We start from the raw sequence: 11,393 nt of genomic DNA, 5'->3' as shown, positions 1-11,393 counted from the left end.
AAATAAATGAACTTTTCCACGACATTCTAATTTATTGAGATGCACCTGTATTTGCACCAAAAAAAAAAGTTGACAAAACGAGTGACAAAAGAAATACGTTTTTACCGTCTGATGTGCCTGTTTATTTAAGCATTTGTGAGATAAAATTTAAAAAAAGGAAATAGTCACATTGACTGAAATAAATGAACTTTTCCACGACATTCTAATTTATTGAGATGCACCTGTATTTGCACCAAAAAAAAAAAGTTGACAAAACGAGTTGAAATACGTTTTTACCGTCTGATGTGCCTTGTGAGATATAATTTTATATATTTTATGAGATATAAATTTGCTGTTAAGAGAAATAAAATTGCAATTATAAGAAATAAACAGATAATATTATTTATTTGTAGTGAATAATTTTTATTTGTGTCCATCAAATTCCAAATAATAAAAATGCCAAAAAAAAACCCCACATGATTAATGAATAAACTCTTTTGTTCAAAAGTCTGAGGTCAGTGAGTTGAGATATAAATTTGCTGTTAAGAGAAATAAAATTGCAATTATAAGAAATAAACAGATAATATTATTTATTTGTAGTGAATAATTTTTATTTGTGTCCATCAAATTCCAAATAATAAAAATGCCAAAAAAAAAACACGATTAATGAATAAACTCTTTTGCTCAAAAGTCTGAGGTCAGTGAGTTTATTTATTTATTTATTTATTTATTTATTCAGCAGGAATTAATTAAACTGATCAAAAGTGACAGTAAAAACTTTACATCGTTACAAAATATTTTTTTCTCTCTTTCTATTCATCAAGGAATCCTGAAAAAGAGTATCACTTTTCATAAAAATATTAACCAGCACAACTGTTTTCAACATAATAATAAGAAAATTATAATAAGAAGAAATGTTTCTTGATCAGCATATTAGAATGATTTCTGAAGGATCATGTGACACTGAAGAATGGAGTAACAATTCTCAAATTTAGCTTTGATCACAGGAATAAATAGAAAACGTATTAAAATTATAATAATGTTTCATAATATTACAGCTTTTACTTTCTTTTTGATCAAATAAATGTAGCCTTGGTGAGCATAAGAGGCTTCTTTCAGGAACATTAAAAAAATCTAAACTTTTTGAACTGTAGTTTTAGTTTTTAGTTGTTGTTTTGTTTTTACTCATATGCTGTGACCATTACCATAATGTAAAATTATTAATGTTGTGTATGATTTTTGCTCATACCATCCAGCCATAACAGTAGACAGAAGCCTGTGTTCACTATAGTATATATGAAGAGATCGGACTTATCTGCAATAAGGAGGGGAAAACAGCAGCACTGGGGAGAATCAGAGGGCACTATGGGAAAATGTGGCGGTGGGAGGACATGGTCCACTTCAGTCAGTGTTTGTTTTGTTTTTGACGGGAGTGAGAGGGACAGCAGGGTGGATCCAGTATAAAAACACATGGTGAAACCCAGAGGATCAGCCTGAGCATGCAGCGGTCATTACCTGAGCTGTACACAAACGGGCCTTTGGCTGCAGAAATAACCAGGTCAAGATAGAAAACAATGAATGCAGGACACAAACGCTCATACCAACAGCTGCAGTGTTTCAGATTTCAGTTTAGATCACTGAGTGCTTATGAATGTGTGTGGTATTAGGCCCGAAACAAAGTACTCTATGCAAATATGTACAGTATACACAAAGTGGTTTTAGAAACACAAGCTGTTTTTTTCATTCTGAAAATTTCCAGTTTTTGCTACTGAAGTTCAAATCATATATATATTTTTACAACATTTTTGTCTAAATGTCGTCATACAAGTTCAAAGAAGGAAGGATCGCAAAACTAATCACATGGTCTTTAGGCAAACTAGTGAAAAAATGTTAAAATCACTAAAGAAATAGTTCACCCAAAACCTTAAAATTTGCAGAAAATTTTCTTTCTTTCTAGCTTCTTCATTGGAACAGATTTGGAAAAATGTAGCATTACATTACTTGCTGACCAATGGATCCTCTGCAGTGAATGGGTGCCGTCAGAATGAGAATCCAAAACAGCTGATAAAAACATCACAAAAATCCACAAGTAACTGACACCAATTGAGTCCAGTCCATCAATTAACATCATATGAAGTGAAAAACTGCATGTTTATAATAAACAAATCCATCATATAGGTGTTCTCTCATTCTGACGGCACCCATTCACTGCAGAGGATGCATTGGTGAGTAAGTAATGCAATACACAACATTTTTGGGTGAACTATTCCTATACTCGCAATACTTGCAACTTTGCTTAATCACTATCAAAATGATCAGGAATATATTGTGAATATTCAGCATACTGCCCAAATAACATATCCAGTTTAATGAAAGCTGGCATTTGCGCTTGCATACAACTGTAGAGTACATTAATGGAATAAGACTTTAGAAAAGATGCTTAGTTTTGTTATGTGACAGGAAAATCCACATTCTGCAGTGCAAGCAGTTATTATTATATACAAAAATGCTTCACGGTTATATATGAGCAGTACATTTATCTGAAATGTTCTCTTATATGTTTCTGCTTTGTGTGCATAAAAGATGTGGGCGAGTGAGACCGAGAGGGAGATAGAGAGAGAGAGAGACATACTCTGCAGTCTGCGTGTGGGACTGTCTCCATGCAGCGCTCGTCTCTGAAGGCAGGGGGAGCTCTTCGGTAGGGGTACCGAAGAGACGTCATGTGTTTGTAGCTTATACCAGTGCGGCTCATCATCCAGCAGCGCTGTTTCCAGCTCTATGAGGATCTACACACAAACGTTTGCTTCACATTCAAATGCTTGACAACATATCCAGTTTATCCCATATACAAATTCAGTGCATGTCACTGAATCTCTAAATGTGAGATTTGTAATGCGACTCTGCATGGTTCAACAACAGCTTTAACAACTTAATATTGTAGATCCATTACTAAATGATCATTAGACTACAACAATAACACATATGCATTAAAAATATATTAATTATGACAAAAAATCATTCTGATGTTTAGCATTACTATTGTTGTTAAGCAAACATTTTTGTGATGCAAACTGTCACTAGTCAGATCTATTTTTGCAGCGAGATCAGTTTTAGAGTTTCAGTGTTGGCACACAAATACAAAAAAAGTGATAAAGTGGTAGAAGCCGCCGAAACCTCTAAATATTTGAGACCATGATTCATCTTGACCTCACCTCTCCCAAGAACTCACTCTCCTCCTCTCGCACCCGGGCCTGGTCCCACAGCGTGATCTCCAGCATGCGTTCCCTGAACTCCCGCCGGTGGACGGGGGAATACATAAAGGTCTGGTTCCATTTGGGCTCTAGTGATTTCTTTACTGTTTTTGTTCTTCTTTTGCTTTTGTCACTGGAGAAACAATGATTCAAACTGTTTTTATTTACCATCATGGTAAAAGAACCTTGGAACAAACACTGATATCAACAAGGTGAAGAATGCCATGGGAATATGGGAATGACGAGCGGGACACGAAATATCTACTTACTCAATTTCTGAAATAGGACATATGCAACGATAAACTTTTTCAAAAGCAGTAGGCAACATTGTTGCCACATTACCACACTATGTTCAATGTTTAATTCAGTGAGTGGCATTCAGTAGCCATCTGTTATTTTAACTACATTTGTATCCAGTTTTGTATTAAAATCTGTGTCTGAAATCTTGGAAGTCCAATCATATAAGTAAAAAAAAAAAAAAGTTTCATATTGATTGAATTGCATTGTGGGACATAGCATCCCATAGGATTATTACGGTTAACTGTTACTGTTTTTATTGATTGAAATAAAGCTGAAATCAAATAAAAATATAAATACTAGATGAAAAACTAAACAAAAATGAGAAATGTTGCCTTAGCAACTAACTGAAATTTTAAGTTGTAGTTTAAGCATTAAAATTATTAACTGTAAATAAATAAAAACTCAAACAAATAAATTAATAAATAAAAAATAGAAATATTAATATTTTCAAAATAAAAAAACAAAATAAAAAAATTACAAAGACACATAACAACATTTAAAAAAATAAAAATAAACAAATTAAAATGAAAACTGAAAATATAAAAATAAAATCTAATTCAAATTATTAATAACAAGTGTAACAGAATATAAATAATACTAACATTATACTGGTATTTCAGTGTACTTTTTTGAAAATTTTTGCCAAATAAGTCAGAAATATATAAACTTTGCATACTGTGCACAATATACATATCACATACGGCAAAAATAGTGTGATTAATAAGGTAGTATGCCATTCTGAACATGGCCATACCAATTTTTTGTTTGTTTTGTCTTGCACAGTGGCATAAAAGTAACTGCCCCAATCTCACCTTCTGTCAGGGAGGAAGTAGATCTTCACGTAAGGATTGAGTGGTCGGCCGTCTTCCCTTGAAGGCAGGTCCTTTGCACCCAGTATGGTGACGATTAGCTGATGGCCGACTTTGTCATACCAAAGTTTGACCTGCAGGGGGACAAACATCAGAGCCTGTTTGAGAAGAAAAGGGACTTCTCAGACTTCGCATCATAAGCTGCTTCATTTAAACACATTAAGAAAAGAGAGTTTGATTGTATTGTAGTATTGCACATGCTAAGATGATAGACCAAGCTTGGTACTCAGACAAGTATGGACGTGACAGAAAAATACTTACAAGTCAAACACACACAGAAACAACACAAACTTAACAAATAAAACGCTAGATCTTCTAAGCCAGAGCCCATACTTGCTTGTAGTAATAGCAAAATAACTGTCTATAAAGTAAATGCCTACAAATGGCTCAGGCTGCCTACAAATGTTTAAAACATGCAACGAAGGACGTTCCATACTTTAAGTAAAAAAAAAAAAAAACAAGACAAAGGAGAGCTGGGTCAAACAAATTGTACCATTAAACAATCCCCAACAGAACCAGCGGTTGCTGTGCATTAAGGACGATAATGTTGTCCAAAATAGAAAATCTGAAATATTGCTGAGGGAAAACGTCTGAAATGTGTAGCTATAGGTATAATGTTAACATTAACAATGCATTGTTTGGTTTTTTTGCCGTGAGTTTTTGCTATAAACAACATTAAAATCATTCACACCATGTTTCTTCAGGTACAAGTGGGTACAATTTGCTTATTTCACACATCTCTGCACGTGAGAAAATCAATAAAACCAGTAAAACAGGGACTGATAAAGGTGCCGTAAAATTATATTAGACATTTTGCAAACTTGAGCTAGACTTATAAACTGAAATAGCCCTTTATCCAATTCCAGTCTCCAAAAGCATGCCAGCCAGCTTGATGTCAAAATGATTGAGAGGCAGACAGCCTTTCTGATTGGCTCGATTTATGACAGGCTAAAAAAAAATTGTTTTTTCAGTGACAGAGGCATTTATGCTTTTTTTTAGGACACCTATTTTAGTAATGTATATCACGTAGCAGTGATGTTTTATGCATACAATAACAGCACCTTTAACATCCTTTTAACAGCAACATGAAACTTCCAGCAATGTTAGTGCCCAACAAAAATGTTTTTAGCATGATTAGTATAATTACAAATGTGAAGTACAGTTTTCGAATCAGTCAGCAAATGAATGAATCTCCAAAATAATTAAGCACACTGAATCAGTTTTCTAAAACGGTATAGATGAGTATCAGGATTCAATGCAGTTTCATGTTACATGGAAAAAGAATCAAATGTTATGTCCCGACATACTCTGCATCACTAAAACATTTAAAGAGACACAGTACTCCCTGCCCGGGTTAATGCCGCAGGTGAGCATCTCACAGGGTTTGAGCTGTTACATCATTACTCCACATCTGCCAACGCTGGTCTCTTAAAATATTTTTGTGCTAATTCATTGCATGCATATGATTTATGCTATACAATCAGATAAAATATGCTTAAAACAGCAATAGCAATGAATAGGTAACGAGCTCTTCGAAAACGCAAACTGAGATAATAAATAGCTGGAAATGCAGTCATTTTTCAACTGTGCATTATCCAATGAATTAAAGCAATAGAAGAGAAGTGTATTTAGTAGACAGCAACGATTACCTGAACTTTAGGGTTAAAAGGCTCAATTCTTCTACTAAGGCTTTGGCTCTGGGTAAGTAAAGTGAATGAAAAACAACAATGAAGAGAAATGCAATAAAACTAATCTGAAATGACAATACCAGTTGTTAATGAAACACAAAGAAAGCCGAAAGGAGATTCAATCTAAAGACAATGACTGTCAGACATTTGAAGATACTGCATTGGAATATTTTGATTTCATTTACTATTTTCACTGTAATGCAATTAACTGCAATCTCTTGTTCAGAGATTGGGAAATCAGTGATGAGGTTTAATGCTCAGGACTCATTTAAGGACTGAATATTTCCTGTGCATTTTCTAGAGCAGCGTTTCCCCAAGTGAGGCCCACAACCCTCTAAACGGTTTCTTTAGTTCCATGAAAAGACTGAAATGTCATGTATTTTCTACTAAAAAGTCTCAATGGGCATCTCTTCACAAGAAACATCACTGTTTACATTGAATCTCCCATTCAGCAAAATACAAAGTAACAAGATTGTTATTTAACACACAAACACACGCACACACCATAGAGTATTAGAAATGATTGAATTCAGTGAGATACAGAACAAGAATATGAAACAACACATTTTTATTAATCTTAATAATACACCATTCATTTTGAGATTAGTGGCATTGACCCAAAACTACCCATCCATGTCTATTCATTTGTCTGTCTACCAAAAACTACCCATCCATGTCTATTCATTTGTCTAACTGTCTACCCAAAACTACCCATCCATCCATCCATTCATGTCTATTCATTTGTCTAACTGTCTACCCAAAACTACCCATCCATCCATCCATCCATGTCTATTCATTTCTCTAACTGTCTACCCAAAACTTCCCATCCATCCATTCATGTCTATTCATTTGTCTAACTGTCTACCCAAAACTACCCATCCATCCATCCATTCATGTCTGTTCATTTGTCTAACTGTCTACCCAAAACTACCCATCCATCCATCTATCCATTCATGTCTATTCATTTGTCTAACTGTCTACCCAAAACTACCCATCCATCCATTCATGTCTATTCATTTGTCTAACTGTCTACCCAAAACTACCCAGCCATCCATTCATGTCTATTTGTCTAACTGTCTACCCAAAACTACCCATCCATCCATCCATTCATGTCTATTCATTTGTCTAACTGTCTACCCAAAACTACCCATCCATCCATTCATGTCTATTCATTTGTCTAACTGTCTACCCAAAACTACCCAGCCATCCATTCATGTCTATTCATTTGTCTAACTATCTACCCAAAACTACCCATCAATCCATCAATCCATCTATATATCCATCTATCCTCTATCAATCTATCCATCTATCATTAGCCACCCTGCTTTCTAGATATCGGTATCAGCCACTGGAAAACCCATTTTGGTCAATCATTCGTGTAAGTCATTGATTTTTTCATCCAAACAGTATTACCTATGGAAAAACCTGCACTTCATTTGTTTTGCTTAAATCAACCAGCTTGTGCACCTTACACCAGAGTTTGTCATGTTCTACAAGCATGCTGGGTATTTTTACACACACATTGGGCTGCATGAGGCCTGACTGTAACCTGATCAGGTTTGAGAAGACTACGGCAGTTTTGCCTGATCACTGATCCAACGCTTTATCTCTGTTTAAAGTGGTTTAAGTGATTTTAGTCAGAATGAAACGGAAAAGTTGTGGAATTTCATACATTTTTCACCCCTTTCGCTTCCTGATGAAGACAGGAAGTTTTGTTAATGCTTGTACAGCAATTAAAGCACAAATGACGCAAATTACATGTGTAAGCAATGTTTTATCTATGTATTTTTCATTATTGTGATGTCAAAGAATGATGGGAAACGTAGTTGCATTGCACAAGCCTGAAAACCACTAGAATTTGGCAAACTTTATAGCTACTCTTCACTAAAATACGTACTGACCTAAATTTTACAGTTGCAATTAAACTTGTTTCTGATATGAATCCTTATTTGACATGGGGAAAAGACTAAGTTTTAACTTTCTATAATGCAAAACACATTTTGTCGCCTGCACAGGATGTGATTATTGTGAACTTACTGTAAGCTGTCCCGATAAGTACTGTGGGCCGTCCCGCAGCACTCCGTGGCTCATGGGAGACGTGATGGATATGGAGGGGCGCTCCATCTTCTGAGACTCAAATGAACTCGAACCTTAGAAGAGATTCAGTGTTAAGTATAAAAACACAAAACTATATATACACATATACACAGTGTTGGGAAGGTTACTTTGGAAATGTAATAGGTTACAGATTAGAAGTTACCCTATTTAAAATGTAATAAGGATTGTAACTATTTCAATTACTTTATTAAAGTAATGTAACTGATTACATTTGATTACTTTTTGAGTACTTTTCTAAATTTCTATTGAATGTTTTCAATGCTTATATTTCCAAACATTTAAACCAGGCAGGGTTAACATTACTGTAGTACTCAACGCTGATTACTGTCAGACTTTCAAAATCCTTCATCACTTGAATTAAGATGATAAAGACCTGGTTTCACAGACAGGGCGTTAACTAAGCCAGGATTAGGTCATAGTTCAATTAGGACATTTAAGTAATTTTTATAAACATGCCAAAGAAAAAAAACATTACTGGTGTGCATCTTGAGACAAAACAAGGGCACTGACATATTTTAAGATCAATCATTGCAAATTTCTTTCAGTTGAAACAGCTCAGACTTACATTTTAGTCTGGGACTAGGCTTAAGCCTTGCCTGGGAAACCATGGAAAAGTGTAATTTTAAAGCACAGCCACCACAAAATCAGACTTCAGCACCTCTTTTTACTTTGAGATCATTCTGAGGTTAAATACGAATTTAAAATCATAACAAGATATAGTTTAATAGCTATGATGTTGTTTTTGAAATCAAATCTTTGCATAGCTATGAAAGGAAACACTGGCATCTAACACTGCCTTGGAAAAAAAATAATAAAGCATATACATAAACCCAAATAGGAAATAAAACAGTTATCGAATAAGCATGTGTCCTATTCTGTGTCCTAAACTCCTGAAACATTGGTGTATCCTATTTTAAAGCAGTCAATGCAATTTGGGAAAGAAATCAATTCAATCTGTACGTGTGTGTGCGTGAAAATATTTCGATATAACCCCCTTTGTAATCATTAACATTTTCATAAGTAACTGTAATTAAATTACATAACTCTGTTACATGTAACTAGTTACTCCCCAACAATGTATTATATATAACGAGTGAAAAATTGAAGGGGGTCTGAATACTTTCCGTACCCACTGTATATATAAGTCTGGCAAGTAAACCAAAAAGCAGCTAAAGAAAGATATATCATTAATGTCTCACAGAATCGTATTGTTTATACATACTAGACTGAGAAAATGTACTCACTGGATTCCAGTTGTGAGTGTGTGCTTTCTGGTATCCTGGGGATATCGCTGCAATGACAGTGGCACAGAGAAATCAATGGCATGTACGTTACGTTTTAAAAAAAAAAATGCTTACACTCAGTTTTTGAGATTATGGCTCCATTTCTCAAAACTCTACACACAAAACACACACAACATGCAAAACGTAACACACAGTATTTTGCAAAAGCAAAAACACTTCTTTCAAAACAATTTTAACTCTTCTAAAAATGGTATTCTTGCATAGTAACTATGCACAAGCATAAAATAATTAGCCGCATAAACGGAAAACTACACACAGATGTGAAAAATGTAAAACACTACTCTCGTGTGTCTCTTGCTTGTTCAGAGTGCAGTGGAGTGCACAGGAGTGTCACAGCACTCGCACATACATGCATATGCACATATACACTCTATATACACTATGTGTGTACATCTGATGAATTTTACACAGTTATGCAACTGAACTAAATCAATACTGCACTGACTTGAGCTGTGTAATGACACTATTGACTTGTTAGAGCTGCTTTACAGCAGAATTTGATACTATTGTGAAGCTGCTGTGAAACAATCTGTATCGTATAAATTGCTTTAGAAATAAAGTTGTTTTCACACATGATCACTGGGTGTAGGTCATCAGTAAATGAGTGTGGCATTTAAATGGCAGTATTTCCCAAAGAGATGTTACTTCTGAATGATGTGTGTAATGTAGAGAACTGTTTAGAGTTTTGCAAAAAGTGTTCTACAATAGCAAACTGAGTTTAAAGCACGTAATGTGCTTGTAGTTTTGCAGACTTGGTCTAAAGATTAGGTATATGAGTGAATGGTTTCACTGAGTGGTCCTCAAGTACTACTTTTAGTGCCTAAGCAATTAAAAAAAAAACTGTAATAACCCTGAGCACCACATTAGTCTTGATATGAAGTTTGTGGCAGCAGCCCAAACTCACAATCTAAAAAGAGTTCACTTGGTCATACGCTCTTATTAATTACAATTAGGACGATTAGGAGGCTAAACTGAGGGCAGCGGTTTTGTTTGTTTGCTCATCTGAGCCAGCAGCAGGTGCTCTAAAGCGTGCTCATGTCAGACATTTTTTCCCCGATGTCCACTAGTAATGTTATGAACCAAGAAACAAAACAAAACAAAAAAAGTTTGGAAAGAGTCATTTTTGCAGATTATTTGTATTATTTTAATATTTTGAATTAAATAGGAACTTTTGAGTTTGAAAGTAGCAGCATGTTTCAACAGTATATTTTATCTGAAAATGGATTTCCCATGACATAATACCTTTGATACTATGTAAAGAAAGTCAAAAACATCTACCGTATTGCTAAAACAAACTATTATGATATAAAATTTCTAGGCAGATGGACCACAAGGGTCACAAGCATGTTAGTGCTATGATTAAAACCAATATCAATCACAATGTTGTTGAGGTCTATTCAGAAACTCACATGAAATTACAACACAAATAAGAACAACAGCAAATGTAATGTTTCTGGATCATATCAGACTTAATAAATCTGGTGATTTCATTAATTCTTTTTTATACTTTTGAGGAAGCGCATCATTAGACAGATTCAAACATGAGACTAATTTGTGAGCCTTTTTGACCAATTCATAAAAAAATTTCTTGCAAATCAGCACTGTAGGTTTGTTTCTGATTGCAGCTCATGAGGGAAAAAAAATTTCAATTTTTTTTTTTTAACCCAAACCGATTCAGAATATGATTTTCATCCGTTAACGATAACATCATGATTAATGATTTTCAATTGCTTCTTTATCAGTATCAGCATAATATTCCATGGTAGATGCATTTGTTGCATCTTTTGTATTCACAGTGTAACTGAATGTTTGTAAATGTACTTTCTGTTACGTTCACATGAAGACCAGTTTCATGTCACACTGAAGAACACTATAGAGGATGTC

The 11,393-nt window shown here is 34.6% G+C and overlaps 1 protein-coding gene across 1 annotated transcript in view; it reads right to left on the bottom strand.

Moving 5' to 3' along the window:
- LOC107709709 (regulating synaptic membrane exocytosis protein 2-like) overlaps positions 1–11,393 on the bottom strand; it is a 171,978-nt gene that overhangs the window by 62,946 nt on the left and 97,639 nt on the right. The window contains exons 14-20 of the mRNA XM_016514305.1: positions 9,450–9,496; positions 8,125–8,237; positions 6,049–6,096; positions 4,343–4,473; positions 3,192–3,384; positions 2,612–2,765; positions 1,495–1,521 (exon numbers count right to left, since the gene is read on the bottom strand). Of these exons, the coding sequence (XP_016369791.1) occupies positions 1,495–1,521; positions 2,612–2,765; positions 3,192–3,384; positions 4,343–4,473; positions 6,049–6,096; positions 8,125–8,237; positions 9,450–9,496 (713 nt within the window). The remainder of the gene's footprint in view (positions 1–1,494; positions 1,522–2,611; positions 2,766–3,191; positions 3,385–4,342; positions 4,474–6,048; positions 6,097–8,124; positions 8,238–9,449; positions 9,497–11,393) is intronic.

Source organism: Sinocyclocheilus rhinocerous, unplaced genomic scaffold (assembly GCF_001515625.1).
Source record: "Sinocyclocheilus rhinocerous isolate Xijiao unplaced genomic scaffold, SAMN03320098_v1.1 scaffold282, whole genome shotgun sequence".
In the NCBI taxonomy this organism is placed as follows: domain Eukaryota; kingdom Metazoa; phylum Chordata; class Actinopteri; order Cypriniformes; family Cyprinidae; genus Sinocyclocheilus; species Sinocyclocheilus rhinocerous.
Note: the sequence above shows the minus strand (reverse complement) of the source record. Positions and strands in the feature narration are given on the sequence as shown.